Genomic DNA, 25,068 nt, shown 5'->3' on the forward strand with positions numbered 1-25,068 from the left:
GCACCGCCCTATTCACCATAATCAGACTTATCCTTTCTTTCTTTTTCTTTTTACTTCGAACCAAATCCCACTCTTTGTAACTCCTGCCATACTCCTACTCTCGTCGTACATGGCTTATAGCCAACTCGGTGCTACGTTCCTTATCGGTTATCAGCTCATGTATGACTTGATTTTGTGGAATAACTGTTAAATGTTTTATTTTTGTCTTATCACAGCAGTTTCACAACAATGAGTAGCAGAATGAGTGGAAGAGGAAAGACTGGCAAGGCTAGAGCCAAGGCACGGTGGTGCAGTGGTTAGCACGGTTGCCTCACAGCAAGAAGGTTCCGGGTTTGAACACAGCGGCCGGCAAAGGCCTTTCTGTGTGGAGTTTGCATTTTTTCTGCGTGGGTTTCATCCGGCTGCTCCGGTTTCCCCCAAAGACATGCGGTTAGGTTAATATGGGACGGCCTTGGGCTGAGGTGCCCTTGAGCGAGGCACCTAACTCCCAACTGCTCCCCGGGCGCTGTTAGCATGGCTGCTCACTGCTCTGGGTATGTGTGTACATATGTGTGTGTTCACTGCTTCAGATAGGTTAAATGCAGAGAGGAAATTTCACAAGTGTGTGATGAATAAAGTTGTGCTTTCTTTTTCTTTCAATTACAATTTCTTGTTTATTAAAAATGATATGCCACGATTTCCTATAATGACCTGCGTATTTATTAATAATAATAATAATAATAGGGCGGCACGGTGGTGTAGTGGTTAGCGCTGTCGCCTCACAGCAAGAAGGTCCTGGGTTCGAGCCCCGGGGCCGGCGAGGGCCTTTCTGTGTGGAGTTTGCATGTTCTCCCCGTGTCCGCGTGGGTTTCCTCCGGGTGCTCCGGTTTCCCCCACAGTCCAAAGACATGCAGGTTAGGTTAACTGGTGACTCTAAATTGAGCGTAGGTGTGAATGTGAGTGTGAATGGTTGTCTGTGTCTATGTGTCGGCCCTGTGATGACCTGGCGACTTGTCCAGGGTGTACCCCGCCTTTCGCCCATAGTCAGCTGGGATAGGCTCCAGCTTGCCTGCGACCCTGTAGAAGGATAAAGCGGCTAGAGATAATGAGATGAGATGAGATAATAATAATAATAATAATAAAAACAAATAAACTCTTTCCAGGTGCGTGCCTGGCAATATTGGTGACCCAAGGTGCTCATGGGTAATGTAGTTCAAGTGTAGTTCTGTTACGGTCAAGAAAACATGGTGCATCAAGAACGTCAAGTCTGCGCTATGTTTGTCCATAAAGCGGCAAATTTAAAGTTTTTTAACGAGTTTTAGAGGAAACATTTCTTAGAAAGTAACTTTATTTTGGAGCTAATTTGGGTATTTTATTTATTACACATTATTTGTGCTCATGTGTTACAGTAAGGTTTATATTTTTAGTAAATAAATGTGGAAATAAATTCATCCTGCGCGTTTGAGTAGCGACGCACCTTCACATGCGTTAGCATTAGCAAGCTGAGTGAGTTTACCAACGGACTGAGAACACCAGTTTGGTCTTTTGTATTAACTTTTTATTCATCTTTTAATTTTATAGTTCTGTGTGAAACATGGCGCCAAAGAAGAGGTCTGGAGCCGCTGGGACAGTCAGTAAGCAAAGTCAGTGCTGAGGTGTCGGTGACTGAGATATACCAGTGCATCTCAAAAAATTAGAATACCATGAAAAAGTTCCCTTTTTCATAATTTAATTTAATTCAAAAAGGTAAACTTTAATATATTCTATATTCATTACATGTAAAGTGAAATATTTAAAGCCTTTTTTGTTTTAATTTTGATGATTATGGCTTATAGCTCATGAAAATCAGAAATCCAGTATCTCAAATTATTAGAATATTCCCTAAGATCAATCAAAAAGGATTTACAGTACAGAAATGTCCAACTAATGAAAAGTATATTCATTTATACACTCAATACTTGGTTGGGGCTCCTTTACCATGAATTACTGTATGAATGCGGTGTGGCATGGAGGTGATCAGTCTGTGGCACTGCTGAGGTGTTATTGAAGCCCAGGTTGCTTTGATAGTGGCCTTCAGCGTATCTGTATTTTTGGGTCGAGTGTTTCTCATCTTCCTCTTCCATAGATTCTCTATGGGGTTCAGGTCAGGCAAGTTGGCTGGCCAATCAAACACAGTAATATCATGGTCAGCAAACCATTTGGTAGTAGTTTTGGCACTGTGGGTAGGTGCTAAGTCCTGCTGGAAAAGGAAATCAGCATCTCCAAAAAGCTCGTCAGCAGATGGAAGCATGAAGTGCTCTAAAATCTCCTGGTAGATGGCTGTGTCGACTTTGGACTTGATAAAATACAGTGGACCAACACCAGCAGATGACATGGCACCCCAAATCATCACAGACTGTGGAAACTTCACACTGGGCTTCAAACACCTTGGATTCTGTGCCTCTCCACTCTTCCTCCAGACTCTAGAACCGTAATTTCCAAATGAAATGCAAAATGTACTTTCATCTGAAAAGAGGACTTTGGACCACTGAGCAACAGTCCATTTCTTTCTCTCCTTAGCCCAGATAAGACACTTCTGACATTGTCTCTGGCTCAGGAGTCGCTTGATATTAGGAATGCGAAAGTTGTATCACCTTTCTTGAAGATGTCTGTTCGTGATGGGTCTTGATACACTGACACCAGCCTCAAGGCCAATTTATGCTGACAACCCAGTCCTCGCAGATAGCGTCGCAGACAGTGTCTGCGTAGCCCCCCCACCTTCGCAGACGCTCTGCGCGCACCTCCCAAAAATTGTGACCACCGCAGAAGCTTCGCAGACAGTGTTGCAGACAAGAGGGCTCTGATTGGTCCACTCTACATCCGCTGTACACGCACTTCCGCTTCCCTACTTTCCCGGTTTGTTTTGTTTTCACGACCGGCATTTTTAAAAACACGAGCGAAGATGGAGCAGCACGAAGAGCGGTTGATTGAGGAAGTACGTACATCTATATGACTCCAGTTCTAGTCATTATAAGTAACCGGAGGATAAACACTCCACTAACCACACCCACCAACTACTCCTAGCGACTTCGCGCCCCCTTGCGTTGTGCCGGTGAATAACATCACGCACGCCTATTACTCCCCGCTCAACGATAAATTACAACTGTCTGCGAAAAGCTATCTGCGAAAGCCTTGTCGCAAGAGCATGCAGAGGCCTTCAGTCCACTCCTTGTGAAGCTCTCCCAAGTTCTTGAATCAACTTTTCTTGACAATCCTCTCAAGACTGCGGCCATCCCTGTTGCTTGTGCACCTTTTCCAGCCACCCTATTCAGCAATGACCTTTTGTGGCTTACCCTCCTTGTGGAGGGCATCAGTGATCGTCTTCTGGACAACAGTCAAGTCAGCAGTCTTCCCCATGATTGTGGTTGTGTGTATTGAACTAGACCGAGAGATACACTGTGTTCATACTGTTTTACTCAAACTCGAAATATTCTAATATTTTGAGATGGGTTTTTTTTATGTTTTTGTACTGTATGCCTTACTGATTAAAATAGAAAAAATGCTTGAAACATTTTAGTTTATGTGTAATGAGTCTATAATATATAACATTTTCACTTTCTTAAATAACTGATGGAAAATATTGAACTTTTTCACAATATTCTAATTTTTTGAGATGCACTAGTACTGTGTGTTTGTGGTCACAGCAGTGAATAGTGTGTGATGGTGCAGCAGGTAAAGCCCTCGCTGATTCCTCTGATGGTGAAGGAGGTGGGAAAAGAAAGAGAGCAGCAGCAACAAAAGAGTCTGAGTCACAGAGAAAGCCGAGTTCAGCCTCAGAGAAAGCCAAGTTCAGCCACTGGCTGATGAAGTCTGAACCTGAGAGCAGGATGGAGAATGGAGTGGATGTGAAGGTAAACATGAAGAGGTCCTGCTTACTGATCTTCATCCACTGAGGATTTTTTCCTTTCTTTTGAAACAAAAGTAATCTACAGCTCCCTAAATGAATGTTTGTTTGCAGTTTGGAATTGAGGACCTGAAAGCTCTCCCCAATCAAACAAGCTGCTGGGACGGAGTGAGGAATTATCAGGTAAAGGTGATGAGGTGAGGTGAGACTCATAGTGTGAGGTGTTTACCCTGAAAACACAAAACTCTCTGACCTCTATGAAGCCACTAAATTTGCGAAAGGTGTTTTTATTTTTTCTTGTGGGAACAAGTTATCTTCTTATGAAGATAATAATATCTTTTGGGACTTTTTTGTGGTTCTGTAAACCACTGATCAGTCAACTTAAAGCGCATATTCTGGACCAATTTTGTGTTTTGTTTTGTTTTTTATATGAAAGTATGTCCCTTTACACACTCATCCAGAAGGGTAATTTTGCACAATGCCTTCTGTCTACAGCAGAAAAAAATAAAATAACAAAACGCGTCTGGAAAAATCCCAAGGGAGTCTGGAGCCAGATTCGTGACGTTACCTGCGGAAGCACCAGCAGGCTGCGCGAGCTTTGCACGGTTTCAGTGCACAGCCTGTGTAGACCAAGCGCTCCATTTCTCTCTCATTGTCCGGCCTTTTGGAAAACAATGAGTACTAATCCCATCAAGATTGGTGTTGCTACACCCTCCTACGATACATCTGTTAACCATTTTAATAATTACGTGATAACGTTGAAGAAATTTGCAGAAAACCACCAGGTCGTTTTCTCATCAACAAACCAGCGCTGACGTAGGATTCAGAAGGAGACGTCCCGCACGCGACGTCACGAAAATCAATCTTTGCCAGGAAATCCAAATGCCAAGTTTTTTCAGAGGCAGATGAATTCACCTCAAATGGCTTGATTTCAACTGAATTTTTCTGGTATTGCACAAGGTAAAAAAATTGCACAAAATGTGACAGATATTTGACCAAAGTTTAATATAAAATAGGAGAATTACATTGATCTTGCTCCTAAATTTACCCGTGATATGCCCTTTAAAGCTAGGGTAAGCAACACTGGAGAATACAGCTAGATTTTCAAAGTCCCTCCCATGCCAAGATCTGGTCTTCCCAGACAGTCTCCCATCCTAGTACTAACCAGGCCCTTAAGGCGCATTGGGTGGTGCTGATGTCCGTTTCTATACCCCTCAGCCTCTCACATAACTATGGTTACAGTGAGGGGCTGGTGTTGTGGTAACCATGTGAGTTTGACTCCCTATTCACTGTATTGTGGCGTGCCTCGCGAGATGGCAGTAGGTACCATTTTTATAATAGTCTTTGGTATGACCCAACTGTGATTAGAACTCATGATCGCCTGGTTGAGAGGTGGACACGCTAACCACTAAGCCAACTCATGGTAGATTTTGAAAGTTTTCCAACTGAAAGCCCTTCAAAAACACGTGAACGTGCACTGCCTGACTACTGCTGGAGGATGAGTCCATGAGAGAGGGGGAGGAGCATAACATATCTCATTCATGTGTTAGAAAACACTTAAAGCTAGATGGCCTTTCGATTTCATAAAATTGGTGAAATTTAGTTCCGTCTGAAATGTGGTCATTGTAATATATGTTTATTTCTGTAATATCTTAAAAAACCAGGCCATTCTGTGGCTGGGAAGTTATTTAATTTGAGGGGATTCCCGAGCAAATAATGTGCATGAAATCGCTCACTTCGCGCAGTCAAGCAGACAGAGGAAGTCCGTGTGTGTGTGTGTGTGTGTGTGTGTGTGTGCATGCGCAGGTTTCCCTTTGAGCGTGCACTGACAGTTCCATCATTCTGTCGCTAAACGAACAGCTGATCACACCGAGGTGCTCGCTGAGCGCCGATATTTATTAGTTTGGTCCTGCGTTTCCTTTCCTTCGTATGTAACATCACGTCTTTTCTTCTCGCTTTCTTTCCGTTACTGTAGTCGGTCTTTCACGTTTCATTCGCACACCCGCGTCCTTCATTTTTCTCTCCTGTTTCAAATTTGTATCCCACAATGCCTTGTGCAAACAGGGAAAGCCCACCACGTGATGCATGATGTAGTATCTTGTATTGCATCATGGTGAAGCAGGAAAAAATAGCGGAGAATGTAGGGCTGGCCCTAAATTTATTAATTGTTCTGATTTTATTAGTTTTTTATTATTTTTTTTAAATAGAAGTCTGTGATTCGAATTCAGTAGATTTCGGTCCACTAAACAAAAATAATTGGGTGTCGAGGAAAATTCTTTTTATGACCTACACTTGAGAAATCTGAAAGGTAATCGATTATTATCATGAATGTAAACAATGAACCTGGCTGTTGTTAGTACTCGCAGCTGTCAGCTAGCTCATTCACTATAGGAATACATCTGTCTAATCTTGTGGAAGACTCTAGTCATGCGCAGTTAGACAGGCTGGTAGGCTTTTTACAGCCTTGGGACTATCATAGATGACAGACTATTTTTTTAAATTAATTTTTTTTTGTCGGAGCATTTGATTTATTCATTGATGTCGGAACGTAAAGACAAATAACACAAAATCGTCTAAAATAAATTGCCTACCCTCGCTTTAAAGCAGCTCTAATCCACTTTAAGCATGCAGGGCCATCTTCCCTTCCTGTTTAAGTAAGCAATAAAATGTGACCGTGTATGCTGTGAGAGGAAAATAATCAGCAACAGGATGGTGTGATACATTGAAGTCGATTCTTTTCCAATAACAGCATAGTCAAAAATGTTTTATTCATCTTATACCACAGGAATTTATCAACAACTGCAGTTTATTGATGAAAGACTGGCATTTTTTTTTTTATCCATTTATAGCTGCATCGAATATTATGCCGCTTTTCCACTACAAACGCGGCTGAGCCGTGCCGTGCTGAGTCGAGCTGAGTCGACCTGAGCGGGGCTGTTGGAGTTGCATTTCGACTACAACCGCGCTGAACCGTGCTGGCTGGAAGTGGGTGGACACATTGGGTGGAGTTAGCGAAAGTGGGTGGATGTCAGGTGATGTCGTTAAGCAGCGCAAACAGTGACATCAGTGAGCTTTTAAGCGATAGTCTCACGACCCGAATAGTAAACAATAAACATGGAGTCGTTAGTGTTGCTGGTCTTGGTGCTGTGGCTTGTTGTCACCGACAACGCGAACAGATACTGGCAAGAGCGTATAGATGAGGCGAGGCGCATAAGGCTTCAGAAATTCTCGTAATTCGTAATTATTCTTCTTCCGGGTTTGCGGTGTTTACAGATCCCAGCGCGCTCGCGGGGCGTGTGTGGGCATGTGAGGACACTCCTCCTCACCAATCAGTGCACAGGGGAGTGTCTGCTCACGCCCCCAGCCTCACTCGGCTCGCTTTGGCTCGCTTCAGCCCCACTCCAAAACGGTGCGAGTTTTAGGGGCTAAGCAGGGCTGAAGCGAGCCGAGTCGTGCTGTTTTTTGGTAGTCGAAACGCGAGCCGTGTCCGGCTGAAGTGAGCTGAAAAAGGGTAGTGGAAAAGGGCCATTATTGAACATTGCAAAACAAGTTCTTTCCTGTTCTACCATAAATAGTTATACTATAAACAGTGATTTCCTCACCAGGCCCTTTCCCCGCCCCCTTCTTTCTTGATGTTCACGAGAGAAAAAAATACAGCTTGTCACGATGAGGACAAGTCAGTGTGTGTGAAAACAACACAGCATGCGTGCTCAGTAAAAGCCTTCCGTAAGACGGCGACGTATTTACACTGGTGTTTCACCGCTGCACTTCTAAAGTGATGTGTGTTCTGTGGCTGTGTTGGTGACTTTCAGGCTCGTAACTTCATGAGAGATATGAAAGTGGGTCAGCAGGCTTTCTTTTACCACAGCAACTGTAAAGAGCCAGGAATAGCAGGCATTATAAAGGTGAGTGTGGCAATGCAGAAGATCCAAAAATAAGTGCACCTTGGTATTTCTTTTAAAGATAACATCAGTGTCCTTGATGTTCCAGATTGTAAAGGAAGCGTATGTTGACTATACACAGTTCGACAAGAAAGGCGTGCACTATGATCCATCCAGCAAACCTGAGAACCCTAAGTGGAGTATGGTAAGGTCCAACAATGTGGATGGGTGCAGATCAGTGTGTGTATATAAAATGTGTGTGTGTGTGTTATTTACCAGCTGGGAGGGCCGTATTGTGAAATACCATGACCGAGGTCTTGAAAGTACTGAGCGAGGCCCTCTGGGCCGAGGTCAGTATTCAAGGCCGAGGTCACGGTATTTCACCATACGGACCGACCTTAAGCTGGTCAATAATATATTTATTTTTTTCTTTACCAAATTCTAACAGAAAACGAGAGCGCCCGAAAGGGAAAACCGAGCCGAGCCGCCATTTTGAATCCTCATTCACGGCTGTAATGCAAATGGCTTCCTGCTCGGTATACAAGTGCACTTCCATGGCAGGAAAAAACCTACATTTTGCCGCCTATGTAGTCCCCTATTTATACAAATAGGAGTCATTCAGGATTCAGCCATGCTTTTGCTCGGCGTTAGCAACAGTTACAGGTTTTTAGCTTTCTCCTGAAATGTTTTCTTTTATTACTTCTTCCTCAGGGTAATAAAACTCGCTTTCGCTGTGAAGACTGTCGTTATCACTATCCATGCTGTAAAATTAATGCTATTCTCCTGAGAAATGCTGGCAAAAATTTATAAGGTTTTTGATAATCTTATAAATAAATCGTATTAAAAAAAAGTTGACAAAAAAATGCTACTATGTTTGTTGTTGTGAACGAGCGAGTCGCCAGAGGTCCGTAACCAGGGTCCGTATTGTAGGATACGGACCCGCTTGCCAGCCAATCAGAGCGCAGGATTTGATGGAAACCGGACCGCGAAAAAAATAAATACTATTATTCTATCCACATTCACTGGATATGAGCAATCGCGCGCTCTGATTGGCTCCTCTCCTACTAGGATATCAGCTCATATACCGTGAGTAGGGAAAAACAAAATGGTGGAGAGCATCAAGTCAGATATTACTTTATCAAGTATTTAAAAGAAATAGCTAAACGAATATAGGTCCATCCCCCCAAAAAAAATCTCCTGTTCTACACTCCAGCCCAGTCGGTGGCAGTAATGCACCTTTAAGTTGGTTTGCCAACTGCCAAAAAATGGAGCATGTTGCTGAACCAACCTAGATCGAAATAAAAAAACCCTCTACTCGAAATTAAAACCACAAAAAATAAAAAGCAGCAAAATATGTTATGAAAGTATTTGATGGTAAGAACGTGTCATTTAAAAAAAAATTTCAAGAATTATTATTAAAGCATTTTTCACAAATTGCTCCCGACATTTCGCAGGTTTGTTTACATTCTAAGCGGAAATGATTTTGTCGGATGTTTTGTACGAAGTTTTTAATTTATCGAATTTGCAAAAAATAAAAATGCTGTTTTTCAAAATCCAGTGAATGTAGAGAGAATAAGTGTTATTCCACTCGGTCTCATCGTACATGGCTTATAGCCGACTTGGCGCTATGTTCCTCATCGGCCATCAGCTCCTGTACGACTCGATTTCGTGGAATAACTGTCAAATGTATTTGTGAAACAGGCGTTCCTAATATTTTAATTAACCCTTTCAACACTGCAGACTGCTATTCCGGTCTCACTGTAGTACGGAAACCCTGAGTATTATATATGCTGATTGGTTGAGAAGTCGGATTCCTACGACGTAATTTAGATAAGCACAGTGTTATTTTATGTTAATGAGGGCTACACATCTTTCTTTCGGTAAATAGTAAATAAAGCACACGCTTGCCTGTGTTCAGTTTACAGTCACAAGTGTTACATGTTCTCGAAGCAGAATTCCTCTAGGTTCCAACGGTACCAAATATATCACTATAGCACACACTCGAGTTCACTATCTTTTTCTTTTAAATTTGTGTCCTGGTTTATATTGAATTTATCACGAAGTTACTTAGTCTTAATGGTATTTCTGATCTAGAGTGTATATAGAAGTCACGCAGTGGTGAAAGGGTTGAGGAATAAAGTCTGTTCTTGGACAGATGTCCTGATGGTTTCTTTTAGAATTTGCTGTAATAATTTAGAATTCACTGTTTCATCAATGATGGCAAGCTGCTCTGGTACAGATTCAGCAAATCAGGCCCAAACTACAGTGCCTTGCAAAAGTATTCATCCCCCTTGGTGTTTGTCCTGTTTTGTCGCTTTACAAGGTGGAATTAAAATGGATTTTTGGATTGTTGGCACTATTTGATTTACACAACATACCGACAACTTTAACGGTGAAAACTGAGTGTTTTTCTCTTCGGATTCTCCTGTTAGGGGCGGCACGGTGGTGTAGTGGTTAGCGCTGTCGCCTCACAGCAAGAAGGTCCGGGTTCGAGCCCCGTGGCCGGCAAGGGCCTTTCTGTGTGGAGTTTGCATGTTCTCCCCGTGTCCACATGGGTTTCCTCCGGGTGCTCCGGTTTCCCCCACAGTTTAGACATATGGTTAGGTTAATGTAGGACGGCCTTGGGCTGAGGTGGCCTTGAGCAAGGCACCGAACTCCCGACTGCTCCCCAGGCGCTGTTAGCATGACTGCCCACTGCTCTGGGCGTGTGTGTGTTCACTGCTTCAGATGGGTTAAATGCAGAGAGGAATTTGACAAGTGCGTGATGAATAAAGTTATGCTTGCTTCCTTTCTTTCTTGTTTATGTGCAGGTGGATGTGCAGTTGGAGAGGATGACCAAGCGCTTCATTCCACTGACTGAGCTGAAGAAGTTTCACCTGAAGCACAAGAGCAGTGGAGGAGCGCTCAGGAACATAGCCCTGTTCACCACAGCTCGGCTTTCGGTGCAGCCCTTAACTGCAGGTCTCGCTCGCTCTCTCTCTCTCTCTCTCTCTCTCTCTCTCACACACACTTGCACTCCCTCTTTCACACATTCTCTCTCACTCACACTCTCTTGTGCTCTCACAGTCTCTCACTCACTCACACATGCACGTGCGTGCGCACACTCTCAACCACTCTCCCCCTCTCACACACTGTCTCCCTCCCGCTCGCACACCCGCGCACACTCTAAAGCCAGACCTGTCTCTCATCATTTGGTCATTGTACAGTAAGGTAAACTGCTGCATGAGAACTGACATCAGTCATCGTGAGGGAGTCTTACTCTTAGTTCAGGAGTTCTCAGCATCTTTGTAAATAGGATAAGAGAACTTTTAGGGTGTCTTGGAGTACCCTTAGTGGTGAAATGAAATGCTTTGTGAATACGGGCGCATCCTTTGTTTGTTTTAGTTTTGTGTTGGGGTGCAGGAATACAGATGCTTACAGTGCCATTCATTGCTTTTTGTTCTCCGTGCAGCTGTTCTTCCTGCTGTTTTCAGATTGTCCTGTAACTCTTTGAGTGTCTCTTGGCTTCTCTTTTGCCTTTCTTATTTTTAGTCCAAGTGTGTTGTGAAATCTTGCATGGTACACCAAATCTTCTATAACAGGGGTCTTCAAAGTGTGGGAGAGTCAGCCCCGCCCCCCCTCAGAGAGCAAATAAACAACAGCGCCCCTCCTTACGATTTTTGTTGTCGCTATACTTAATGTTCCATTCGTATTTTAAAAAAAATGGTTGTTGTACACATTTTTTTCTTTTACACATTTTAAACATCTGTGCTTTTTAAAACCTCTTTTTTACACATTTTAAACATCTCATAGCATCGTTAGCTAGCACCTCTTGGCAGACAACACACTGTGGCAGTGGAGCATCTTCAGATCCAGTCCATGAAAATCCAAACTTTAAATAATCATGGTCATACAACCCCGATTCCAAAAAAGTTGGGACAAAGTACAAATTGTAAATAAAAATGGAATGCAATAATTTACAAATCTCAAAAACTGATATTGTATTCACAATAGAACATCGACAACATATCAAATGTCGAAAGTGAGACATTTTGAAATTTCATGCCAAATATTGGCTCATTTGAAATTTCATGACAGCAACACATCTCAAAAAAGTTGGGACAGGGGCAATAAGAGGCTGGAAAAGTTAAAGGTACAAAAAAGGAACAGCTGGAGGACCAAACTGCAACTCATTAGGTCAATTGGCAATAGGTCATTAACATGACTGGGTGTAAAAAGAGCATCTTGGAGTGGCAGCGGCTCTCAGAAGTAAAGATGGGAAGAGGATCACCAATCCCCCTAATTCTGCACCAACAAATAGTGGAGCAATATCAGAAAGGAGTTCAACAGTGTAAAATTGCAAAGAGTTTGAACATATCATCATCTACAGTGCATAATATCATCAGAAGATTCAGAGAATCTGGAAGAACCTCTGTGCGTAAGGGTCAAGGCCGGAAAACCATACTGGGTGCCCGTGATCTTCGGGCCCTTAGACGGCACTGCATCACATACAGGCATGCTTCTGTATTGGAAATCACAAAATGGGCTCAGGAATATTTCCAGAGAACATTATCTGTGAACACAATTCACCGTGCCATCCGCCGTTGCCAGCTAAAACTCTATAGTTCAAAGAAGAAGCCGTATCTAAACATGATCCAGAAGCGCAGACGTCTTCTCTGGGCCAAGGCTCATTTAAAATGGACTGTGGCAAAGTGGAAAACTGTTCTGTGGTCAGACAAATCAAAATTTGAAGTTCTTTATGGAAATCATGGACGTCGTGTCATTCGGACTAAAGAGGAGAAGGACCACCCAAGTTATCATCAGCGCTCAGTTCAGAAGCCTGCATCTCTGATGGTATGGGGTTGCATTAGTGTGTGTGGCATGGGCAGCTTACACATCTGGAAAGACACCATCAATGCTGAAAGGTATATCCAGGTTCTAGAGCAACATATGCTCCCATCCAGACGACGTCTCTTTCAGGGAAGACCTTGCATTTTCCAACATGGCAATGCCAAACCACATACTGCATCAATTACAGCATCATGGCTGCGTAGAAGAAGGGTCCGGGTACTGAACTGGCCAGCCTGCAGTCCAGATCTTTCACCCATAGAAAACATTTGGCGCATCATAAAACGGAAGATACGACAAAAAATACCTCAGACAGTTGAGCAACTAGAATCCTACATTAGACAAGAATGGGTTAACATTCCTCTCCCTAAACTTGAGCAACTTGTCTCCTCAGTCCCCAGACGTTTACAGACTGTTGTAAAGAGAAAAGGGGATGTCTCACAGTGGGAAACATGGCCTTGTCCCAACTTTTTTGAGATGTGGTGTTGTCATGAAATTTAAAATCACCTAATTTTTCTCTTTAAATGATACATTTTCTCAGTTTAAACATTTGATATGTCATCTATGTTCTATTCTGAATAAAATATGGAATTTTGAAACTTCCACATCATTGCATTCCGTTTTTATTTACAATTTGTACTTTGTCCCAACTTTTTTGGAATCGGGGTTTTACTTCCTTCTTTTTTTTGCTTGGCCCAGACTCTGTCTCCTCACTCACTGTAGCTTTAGGTACTAAAAATCCATCCATTTTGTCTCTGGTAAAGGCTAGCTGAAGTTCGCTAAATGTCCACAATAGTAACTTATTCTGGTTTATTTTTCCTCATGTTGCACCCCACACTTTGAAAAGCAAGCCCTGTTCTATAACATTATATAAGGTTGGAGATACAGAGCAGGGCATGCGAGACCGTTCCTCTTTACACAATCTCTCCAGGGTCCTCGACCCTCTCTTGTGCTCTCTCCTCTTCAGCTCAGCCCACAGGTTTCCAGTGGGGTTCAGGTCAGGGGACTGAGATGGCCAGGGCAGAAGCTTGATTCTGTGCTCAGTGAACCATTTTTGTGTTGATTTGGACAAATGCTTTGGATTATTGTCCTGCTGGGAGCTCCAGTGATGACCCAGTTTTAGTTTCCTGGCAGAGGCAGCCAGATTGTGATTTAAAACGTCCTGGTATTTCATGGAGTCCATGATGCCATGTACCCTAACAAAGTTTCCAGGGCCTTTGGAGGAAAAAACAGCCCCAAAACATCACAGAACCTCCACCGTATTTTACAGGTGGGAGAGGGTTCTTTTCATTATAGCCATCCTTCTTTTTACACCAAACCCACCGCGAGTGTTTATTACCAGAAAGCTCTATTTTTGTTTTATCAGACCAGAGAGCACGGTTCCAGTCAAAGTTGTCGTAGCATTTTGCAAACTTCAGGCACTTACGGTTGTGTTAACTGACAGAAAAGACTTGGGTTTTTTTTGGAAACCCCAAGATTTTACTTTTTCTTGTAATTCACCAACAGTGATCTTTGGGGATTTTTTTTTTTTGCCTCGCTTACCCTCTTCCTCACTGTACATGGGGGCAAAATAAACTTGGGTCCTCTTCCAGGTGATTTTGTAACACTTCCAGTTGGTGTCCACTTTTTTAGGTGCTATGTCCACATGAATGCCAGGACTCAAGATTTCCCAGTAGAACATCACACTACATCCTGGTGCCAGCTCTTCCCCAGGTCAGCGATGCAGACGCACCTGGCCAACCACATGATGCAAAAGAAAACCAGATTCATTCGACCAGGCCACCTTCTTTCATTCTTCCATGGTCTAGATCTAATGTCCCCAGCGTAGGTGCTTTTGGCAGTGGACAAGGGTCAGGCGTGGCCACTCGGCCCGGTCTCCAGTTACACAGACGCAGCAAACTGAAATGCACTGCATGTTCTGACTCCTTTCTATTATAGCCAGATTTTAATTTGTCAGCAGTTTGTGCTACAGTAGCTCTTCTGTGGGATTGGACCATATGGGCTAGCCTTCGACACCCATGACCCTGTCACCGGTTGTCCTTCCTTGGACCACCGCACAAGATGTGCCATTTTGGAGATGTTCAGACCCAGTCATCCAGCCATCACAATTTGGTCCTTGTCAAAGTCACTCAGATCCTTACACTTGCCCGTTTTTCCTGCTGCTTAATATATTCCTAATTATCCTATCTACATTCACCGGATGAGCAATCGTGCACTCCGATTGGCTACTCTACTACTAGGCTATCAAGTCGTATACCATGAGTAGAGAGAAACAAAACATGGAATGTAAATCTTTATTTTTCAAGAATTATAGCATTTTTCATGAATCGCTGCTGTCATTGTGCCGGTTCGTTTACATTCTAAGCGGAAATGATTTTGTCGGATATTTTGTAGAAAGTTGTTAATTTATCGAATTTGCAAAACATAAAAATGCTCCGTTTCTCAAAATTCCAGTGACTATGGAAAGAATAAAATGGTTATTTTCGTACGTGGATTATAGACAACTCAGTGCTACGTGCCTCATCAGCTCATGTACGACTCGATTTTGTTCATGGCGTAACTGTTAAACATCTCGATAGCTGCCGTTGTAACGTGGATCAGTGTACGCTGGGAGTATATTATTAAATAAGTGTCTTTCTGTAAAGATTTCCTCCAAGTATTGTTTGGTGATAAAGGCTGCAGTGTCTCCTATATGATCCTGACTTGTTTTTCTTTTTCTTTTCAGAGGAATTTGACTTCATCTTGAGTTTGGAAGACACAAACCCCCTATAAGGACAAAAACTACTGTAGGTTGTATCCTGGGTCTTTGAAGCCGGACTTTTCTGTACATAATAACCCAAGGCAGGCATAATATCACACGTTCACGAAGCCCGTATCCACCAGGATTGATTATTTGGGTTTACAAAGTGTTGCTCTGTATAGGAAAATCTAGTAAACCATTGTCACTTGTTGCAAGTAAACCAGTTTTGAATAAATCATTGAATTATGGAGGAATAAACTGACCCAAAGTTTGAAAAGTTTATTACAGTATGGCTTGTCAAGCGTTCATTGTGCAAAAGTGCTTTCAACAATCACAAAACATAAAAGATTGCTGAACCTGAGCAATGCTAAAATAGCAAGATAGAGCTCAAATGTGACAAACACCAGAAATATGTCCCTTATTTTACCTTCATTCCTAAACACCCATAGTGTGTCCATATCAAACAGATATATAAAAATGGCACAGATTAAAAGAAATCCATCAGGAATATAATTAGATTTATAAACAGTCATATGGTGATCATACGAGTTGTTTCCTTTCAGTAATGCTGCATTCTACTTAACTCAGAACATTTTTGATTTCTGTGTGTTTGAGGGGTACGCACAGCCTCTGTAGCAACCCAGCCAGCCAACTGTGATCTACATATTTGACTGACGATACAGTTCTGTTTTTAAGGAGTTAATTTAACAAGAAAACACATCTACTTTAGAGCAATCAAAATACAAACATCATTTGTGGGGTGTCGTGGCTCAGGTGGATAAGGCGCCATACCATAAATCCGGGGACCCGGGTTCGATTCCAACCCAAGGTCGTTTCCCAATCCCTCCCCGTCTCTCGCTCTCCCGCTCATTTCCTGTCTCTACACTGTCCTATCCAATAAAGGTGAAAAAAGCCCAAAAAAGAAAAATCATTTGCTCTACTTGAAGTTCAGTAGACAGTCCCGAGTTTGAGAGGGAATTTTCTTTGGTTTTTCCATCAGACAGTCCAAGTTGAGTTTTAGTCAAATGCAGCATAAACATCTGCAGCATTTCTATGCTGCCTCTCTCCTAATTCCAACACATTATAATCGTGTATAAATCTATTACGCATAAAATAACTGCAAATAAACAAACCTTTGACACCAATGCAAAACAAATCTCCCAGTGTTTACTTGAGGCTCATTTACCAGAACACAAACATTAAAATAATTATTGATTTGGAATGCGTGTGTGTAAAATACACTTATGTGCAAAATAATAGCAGTGTGTTTAAAACAATTGAGAAAAAGCTCAATCCTCATAATAGCATTTATTTCCATATACACAAAGGCACTGGGAGCACTGCATATTCAATTACAAATGAAAGCATGAACAAAATATCAATTTTAAACTGAAAATGAAGAAAAAAGAATAATAGGTTGTTCAAAAAAATAGCAGTGTCTGCATTTTCATTTACAAACTCGAATATTTACAGTATAAACTGAAATTTGCTTACAGATTTAGCTTTTCTGTTAATCACGAAACTAATATTTAGTTGTATAACCTTTATTTCTGATAACTGCTTTACATCTGTGTGGCATGGAGTCAACTAACATCCGACACCTGCGAAGAGATATTCCAACCCGAGCTGACTGGACTACATTCCACAGTTCTTCTGCATTCAAATCAAGTCAAGTTTATTTGTATAGCGCTTTTAACAATAAACATTGTCGCAAAGCAGCTTTACAGAATTTGAACGACTTAAAACATGAGCTAATTTTATCCCTAATCTACCCCCAATGAGCAAGCCTGTGGCGACAGTGGCAAGGAAAAACTCCCTCAGACGACATGAGGAAGAAACCTTGTTCTGCATTCTTGGGTTTTGCATTAAAAACAGCATTTTTGATGCCACTCTACAAATTCTCAAATCGGATTGAGGTCTGGAGATTGGGCTGGCCACTTCATAATATCAATCTTGTTGGTCTGGAACCAGGATGTTGCCCGCTTGCTGGTGTGTTTGGGGTCGTTGTCCTGCTGAAACACCCATTTCAAGGGCTTTTCTTCTTTAGCAATAAGGCAACATGACCTCTTCCAGTATTTTGATATATTCAAACTGGTCCATGGTGCCTGGTATGTGATAAATGGGCCCGACTCCAAAGTATGAGAAACATCCCCAAACCATTCTGCTTGCACCTCCATGTTTTACAGTCTTCACAGTGTACGGTGGCTTGAATTCAGTGTTTATGGGTCGTCTCACAAACTGTCTGTGGCCTTTAGACCCAATAAGAACAATCTTGCTCTCATCTGTCCATAGAATGTTGTGCCACTTCTCTTTAGGCCAGTCAATGTGTTCTTTGGCAAACTGTAACCTTTTCAACACGTCCTTTTTTCAACAATGGTACTTTACGAGGGTTTCTTGCAAATAGTTTGGCTTCACATAGGCATCTTCTGATTGTTGCCGTACTCCCAGGTAACTGACGATCTTCTTTGATTTCCCTGGAGCTGATCATTGGATGCTTCTTTGCCATTCTCGTTATTCTGTGATCTACGCGGATGGTAATATTTCTTTTCCTACCACGTGTTTTGGGTTTTGTTTGCCATTTTAAAGCGTTTGAGATCATTTTAGCTGAGCAGCCAATTATTTTCTGCATTTCTTTATATGTTTTCCCCTCTCCAGTCAACTTCTTGATCAAAGTTCTTTCTCCTTTGGTACAATGTCTGGAACGACCCATTTTACTCACTGAGCAAGGGCTAAAACCAGCAGGTACAACATTTGCTGCCCTCCTTCTTTAAATAAGGGCCATAACTGACACCTGTTTCTTCACAGAATGAATGACCTCTCTAATTGGACTCCACACTGCTATTAATTTGAACACGCCCCTTTCATTAAATGAGTCAATTGCACCCAATTAGCAGAGTGCATGTCATGACTGTTGATTCTGTTGGTTGCCCATTACTCGGCTACACCTATTTTTTCCCATGTTGTATTATCCTTTCTGCCAAAATCAGTAATTAAACACATTAGTGATGTTAGACTGCTATTATTTTGCACATAACTGTATATACATACCGATCAGCCATAAAATTAAAAAACACTGACCGGTGAAGTGAATAGCATTGATTATCTCATTACAATAGCACCTGTCAAGGGATGGGATATACTGTATCAGGCAGCAAGAGAACAGTGAGTTCTTGAAGTCGATGTGTTGGAAGCAGGAAAAAAAAAAAAAAATGGGCGAGCGTAAGGATCTGAGTGACTTTGATGACCTGTGATGGCAAGATGACCGGGTCTGAGCATCTCTGAAATGGCACATCTTGTGGGGTGTTCCTGGTATGCAGTGGTTAGTACCGAACAAAAGTGGTCCAAGGAAGGACAACCGGTGGACCGGTTAACAGGGTCATTGGTGTCGAAGGCTCCTTGATTCGCATGGGACACCAAGGCTAGCTCATACGCATGGATGCAAACGGCGCGCCTTTTGGCGGATACCGCCTTTTTCACGGCTGTCTGGGGGACTTGTGTGAATCGTGCAGATCCGATGAGGTTTTTTGGTTTTTTTTTTTGGGGGGGGGGGCGTTGGAGTGTCTGATTATAAGTTCATCAAAGTAAATTCTGTATTAAAATTACTAAATAAGCAAATGCCGTTACAGTCCATGAAACATAGGAAGTATAAGTAGGAGAAAACGGTAAATCAGAAAGCTGTGCATATAAAGCCAATTACGTAACTTGCGTTGGACTGATGGAAATCCTTGCGTGTGCAGTGAAGTGCAGCCAGCAGCAGATAATGGCGTGCAGCCAATTGGCTTTACGTGCGCAGCTTTCTGATTTACTGTTTTCTTCTCATACTTCCTGTGTTTCATGGACTGTAACAGCATTTGCTTATTTAGTAATTTTAATACAGAATTTACTTTGATGAAATTATAATCAGACACTCCAACCCCCCCCCAAAAAAAAAAAAAACCTCATCGGATCTGCACGATTCACACAAGTACCCCAGACAGCCGTGAAAAAGGCGGCATCCGCCAAAAGGCGTGCCGTTTGCATCCATGATATGGTCCAATCCCACAGTAGAGCTACTGTAGCACAAACTGCTGAAAAAGTCAATGCTGACACCCTTCTGTTTTGTTTTCAGCAGTTTGTTCTACAGTAGCTCTTCTGTGGGACTGGACCACATGAGCTAGACTTGGTGTCCCATGCGATTCACTGAGCCTTCGACAATATGGTCCTTATCAAAGTCGCTCAGATTCTTACACTTGCCCATTTTTTCTGCTTCCAACACATCAACTTCAGGAACTGCTGCCTAATATATATCTCCCACCCCTTTACAGGTGCCACTGTAACGAGATAATGTTATTCACGTCACCTGTCAGTGGTTTTAATTTTATGGCTTTTGCGCGTGCGTGTGTAAAATATATATTTTAGTTAAAAAGCAACAATTTGGACAGACTTAGAAGAAGAAATTTCAACAAATCAACATGTACATGATTAAAAATTGAGCACCTGGATGATGTTCGTGAATGATTTTCTTTCCCATCTATCTTGAACTCCTGTGCCTCCGATCACTCAGGAGCATACAAGATATATACTTTTTTTTTTTTGAACATTAACATTTTATTTAGCTTTTGTCTGCTGCCAAAGCAGTTCCAGCTTTTGATCCCTCAAATCTCTGAGCAGCTATGGTGGCCTGTTGGGACATACTCCTCTTTACGATGTCTCCTTTCCTCCACAGTGTGATTTCCTTCAGAAGGGAACGAATTGAATAGATTGGACTTTTTGCACTACATGCAATCAGTAAGATTTACAAGCTGCATTGAGGATACTGCACCTGCTGTTTGAAGTAGCGTCTCTCCTCCTCATCTACCAGGACGAGGTTCAGATAATATCGCACAGAGAACTTCTTATTGATATCCCTCATGGTGGGCATCAGCTCATAGCCAGCGAGAAATAATCGGATGGGGATCGATTCACCTAATGGAAACAATATGTCAGGATGTTTTTAAAAATATTACAGCTATTCAAGCTGGACTAGGAAAAGTAACAGGCCTATGTGTGGGGCAATCTGGGAAAGAGACCATAAATATATTTCATCAAAATGCTTTTCTTGCTGCAAGTGGGTTGTGGAGGCAGTATGGTTTCAGGTTGGTCCAAGATTCTTATTAGCGGGATATCTCAAGACTCAGTGGTTGAATGTATGTTTGTAGGATTTATCGCTGTAACCAGCAGATTAATGGATTAGATTTTGGAGCTCCAAATACCAAGACATTGATATTAATGCAATAAAACTCATCATAATCATATCATCATAATATCATAAAATCCATATGCAATAAAGAGGAATGACACAGGAAGAAACCCAGTTGATTGCATTAATTATGGCCCTTTTCCACGACCCTTTCTCAGCTCACTTCAGCCCGACACAGCTTGCGTTTCGACTACCTCAGAGCAGCACGACTGAGCTCGCTTCAGCCCTGCTCAGCACCCAAAAATCGCACGGTTTTGGAGTGGGGCTGAAGCGAGCTAAACCGAGCCGAGTGAGGTTGGGGGCGTGAGCAGACACTCCCCTGTGCACTGATTGGTGAGGAGGAGTGTCCTCACATGCCCACACACGCCCCGCGAGCACGCTGGGATCTGTAAACACCGTAAACCCGGAAGAAGAATAATTACGAATTACGAGAATTTCTGAAGCCTTATGCGCCTCGCCTCATCTATACGCTCTTGCCAGTATCTGTTGGCGTTGTCGGTGACAACAAGCCACAGCACCAAGACCAGCAACACTAACGACTCCATGTCCTCCATGTTTATTGTTTATTATCCGGGTCGTGAGACTACCGCTTAAAAGCTCACTGATGTCACTGTTTGCGCCGCCTAACGACATCACGTGACGCCCACCCACTTTCGCTAACTCCACCCAATGTGTCCACCCACTTCCAGCCAGCACGGTTCAGCGCGGTTGTAGTCAAAATGCAACTCCAACAGCCCCGCTCAGCTTGACTCAGCCCAACTCAGCACGGCACAGCCCAACTCAGCCGCGTTGGTAGTGGAAAAGCGGCATTAGTTTTCCTCCCATGTGCTAATTAGTATCAGCTGGGTTAGTGCATGTTGGTAGGTTTGTACTTTGACACTTTGAAAAATTGGAACCCACCTCTGAATGCAAGTAAACAAATCATTCGGCACCAAACTGTCATGCAAGAGACATAATAATAATAATAATGTGTGGGAAATAAGGAATTTTAGGCAGGCTGTCACAGGACAGACAAGTCTGAAACGTTGTCTGTCCATCGAAACTTCAGCCTGTCCGAGTGATGGGCCAAAGGCCCGGAACAATGCGGCCGGGGGTTTAAATGCCTGGAGGGCTTTAGATGCCTGGAGATGCTTCTCAGCTATTTCTAGGCACATTTTTGTGATCTTCAAAGGCCAAATTACACTACGAACTGAATATAATTTAAATATGGAGGGCAAGGACGTTTCAGTTGGTTACAACTTACTGGTACTCATATATAGGTACCATTATAACACTCATGAAACATAGTATAAAAACAGTCATTGTTGACAATGTTTATCGTAAGTCTATAAGAAATGTAGTAATTAACAATACAACTCGAGTTAAAATTTTGAGTCTGAGATTCCACGTAACTTTGTAACAAAATGACTCCAAACTAGACATGGTAATATCATTTGGCATTCAGACTAAAATCCGTTGCACTAGAACTTAGAAAATAGAAACTATATTAAAATTATATATTACATTATCACATGTCCAAGCAAGATGGGTTCTGGAAACCCTGGACAACATAGCCATGTGGGCGAGGATGTCCTTTAAGGCTAAAAAGTCTAGGAGTTTGGTGATCAGGAAGGGCAAAGTCACCTGGAGATTCAGTCTCCAAGTCCAGGGTGAGGTCATTCCATCCATTGAAGATAACCTGGGAAAGTGGTTCAATGCGTCATTGACGGATCGGGCCAATGTCTCCAACGCTGTGAAGCAGACTGAGGAATGGCTAAAGAAGAGCGATAAGTCCAGACTCCCTGGCAAATTCAAGACTTGGCTATACCAGCATGGCCTCCTGCCCAGGCTCCAGTGGCTCTTCACAATCTAGGAGCTTCCCATGATGGCTGTAGAGGGCATCGAGAGAAAGATCAACAAGCACCTGTGACGGTGGTTGGGGATTCTCCCAAGCTTCTCCACAGTGGGCCTATACACCAGGCAGGGCAACTGCAACTCCCTATCATCTGTTGTAGAGGTGTTCAAAGTGTAGAGTACTACTGGACCTGAGAGACTCCAAAGACGACCCGGTGAAGCAAGCAGGGGGTCACAACCAGGTCTAGGCGCAAGTGGGCAGCCAGCACAGCTGTAGAACAGGCAGAGAGCGCTCTGAAGCTGCGAGACATTCTTGGAAGCCCTTGGGTTGGACGGAGGGGACTCAGATTTGCACACTTCCAGCAGTGGGGTAACGCAGGCGTGAAAACCAGGCGGGATATGATCCAAGCTGAGGTGCGGGCCCATGAGGAGGAAAGGCGGATGGCAAAGGCAGTGGAACAAGGGTCCCAGGGTGCAAGGACTAAATGGCCCAAGCGTAAGATCTCGTGGCAAGAGCTTTCCACATTTCCTTCCTGTTGAGGTCCGTGTATGACACTCTTCCTTCGTTAGCACGTTTGCATGCATGGGGGCTAAGAGAAGACCTGAACTGCAAGCTCTATGGTCAAAAGGGGACTTTGGCACATACACTGGCAGGGTGCAAAACAGCTCTTACCCAAGGATTGTATAGATGGCGCCATGACAGAGTGCTACTGTCTCTCGCTGACACACTAGAGTGGGAGAGGTGCAAGAAGAGGCCCGTCAGTACAGATGTGAGGAGAGCGATCACCTTCATCAAGGAGGGAACCAGGCCTTTCTCAACCAAGAGTTCGAAGCCCAACCTTCTGCAAAATACCAGGGTCCTGGGAGATGAGGGTAGACATGGGGAAGAGGCTGCAGTTCCCGGAGGTGGTGCACACAACCCTCCGTCCAGATATTGTCCTGTGGTCAACCGAGGACAAGAAAATAATCCTGGTTGAGCTGACAGTGCCTTGGGAGGAGGTACGTGAGGAGGCCCACAAGAGGAAGGCCCTGAAGTACCAGGCCCTACTACAAGAGTGCAGGGACAATGGATGGCAGGCATGACTGTTCCCGGTGGAGGTTGGCTGCAGAGGTTTCCCCGCCAAATCAACCTGGCGGCTATTATCAGCTCTGGGCCTTGACGAAAGGAGCAAGAAACAAGCAGCTCATAGGATGAGGGAGGAGGAGAATGCACCTCTCCTGCTGGATAGGGATTAGGCAGGAGGAAGAAAGCTGGAAGCCAGGAGCAGATGGGCAGTGACCTGGCCACCACTGCCAGTGTTGTGGTTGAGGGCTGAAACACTCAGGGAAGGTTGTGTACCACCTGATGACATCTGCTTTTGGCTGAAGGTTATGGTTACCTTATAAGGTAACGAACGAGTGCACCCCACCAGGTGTATATCACAAATATAAATCTACGTCCTACAAAGCATATGACTATGACTGAAATTCTTATGAATAACAAAAAAAAAAAATGCACATAATGATACCATAACCACTGCTTGGCACTGAACATAATACTGTACTATAAAGTTTCATGTAAACTGAACTCTTAATCCACTGACTGGATCAATCAGATACTGTCAGCCTTAAAACACTAGTTCATCTGCATCATGCAATAAAAACAACAGAGAATACTGAGTGTATTATTATTGTCTTATTTAGTATACCACTCCGTGAGAGGGAAGTGCCTGTGAAGTTTGGCGGGGCTAGGACCTTCGGAAGCCGAGTTATGAATTTTTAAATGCTGGCTCAAGCCACAGTTCATATTAAAGTTTTCAGTGAGCAGCACTCGCACAGGGGTTTCGAGGGCGAATAACGGGCTGAGGTGGGATCGTACCGGGCTGTGCCTGGGCTGGTTTGAAAGGGCTCAGGGAGAGGGAGGTGCCTGTAAAGTTTGACAGGGCTAGGACCTTCGGTGGCCGGGTTATGATTTTTTTAAATCCCCATGCGCGCGAGAGCGGTTGGAGCAAAGGCTTGTGCTAAAGTTTTCATGGGCATTATCTGCAAGTGGAAGGAACATCGCTCAACCATGCACAGGAGCTCCTCACAAGAGTTCTGACTAGGAAGTCAAAACATTAATTAGGAGAGTAGCCCAAGAGCCAAGGACCACTCAAAGAGCTCTAGAAAGAGCTGGAAGCAGTGGGTACAGCTGTCACAGAGAAAACAAGAGGTAATGCACTCCACAGCCATGGATCACCCCACAACACTTCATTACTGAAGAACAGGCATGTTGAATCTTGTTTGAAGTTTGTTCCAGAACGTTTAAGTGCCATGTTTGGCTCTGCATTTAGCCTTCAAAATATTATACCTACGGTAAAGTTCAGAGGTGGAACCATCACAGTATTCTGCTGCTTCCTTTCTCATGGAATCACCAGAATCCAAATTATCAAAGGGGAAAATGAATGGAGCCATGGACTAGAAAGTTCATGAGAAGAATCTGGAATCTGTTGCCATTCATTGTCTAGGATGAGACTTGGGTGGACGTTCCAGCAGGATAACGATCCAAAACATACTGCAAAGCACTCTCGATTGGTTCCACAGGAAGAAAAGAAAGGTGTTAGAAAGGCCCAGTCAGTCAATCAGCACACTGAAACCCAACAGAAAATTTGTAGATTGAACTGAAGATCGGGAATCACCGTTTCATTTAAAGACTTTATGTCAAAGAACGAGCCAAAATCCAACCTGA

General features: G+C 43.2%; 2 protein-coding genes across 4 annotated transcripts in view; one reads left to right on the forward strand and one right to left on the reverse strand.

Moving 5' to 3' along the window:
* The first annotated feature begins 1,275 nt into the window (after positions 1-1,275).
* On the forward strand, positions 1,276-15,592 carry thyn1 (thymocyte nuclear protein 1). 3 transcript variants are annotated; one of them, XM_060943797.1, is made up of 8 exons: positions 1,276-1,346; positions 1,561-1,622; positions 3,688-3,869; positions 3,977-4,045; positions 7,675-7,767; positions 7,853-7,948; positions 10,554-10,704; positions 15,296-15,592. In XM_060943797.1, the coding sequence occupies exons 2-8, from the start codon at positions 1,574-1,576 to the stop codon at positions 15,340-15,342; spliced, it is 687 nt and encodes a 228-aa protein (XP_060799780.1). In that variant the 5' UTR covers positions 1,276-1,346; positions 1,561-1,573; the 3' UTR covers positions 15,343-15,592. The 3 variants fall into 3 exon arrangements, with proteins under 3 accessions (XP_060799780.1, XP_060799779.1, XP_060799781.1); XM_060943796.1 differs by lacking the exon at positions 1,276-1,346 and having other exon boundaries at positions 1,425-1,622; XM_060943798.1 differs by lacking the exon at positions 1,276-1,346 and having other exon boundaries at positions 1,425-1,622; positions 3,691-3,869.
* Positions 15,593-19,243: 3,651 nt separating this feature from the next.
* Positions 19,244-25,068, reverse strand: part of vps26b (VPS26, retromer complex component B) — a 46,464-nt gene continuing 40,639 nt past the window's right edge. The window contains exons 6-7 of the mRNA XM_060943799.1: positions 20,112-20,254; positions 19,244-20,024 (exon numbers count right to left, since the gene is read on the reverse strand). Coding sequence (XP_060799782.1) covers positions 19,902-20,024; positions 20,112-20,254 — 266 coding nt within the window. The 3' untranslated portion in view covers positions 19,244-19,901. The remainder of the gene's footprint in view (positions 20,025-20,111; positions 20,255-25,068) is intronic.

The sequence above is a fragment of the Neoarius graeffei genome, chromosome 17 (assembly GCF_027579695.1).
Source record: "Neoarius graeffei isolate fNeoGra1 chromosome 17, fNeoGra1.pri, whole genome shotgun sequence".
In the NCBI taxonomy this organism is placed as follows: domain Eukaryota; kingdom Metazoa; phylum Chordata; class Actinopteri; order Siluriformes; family Ariidae; genus Neoarius; species Neoarius graeffei.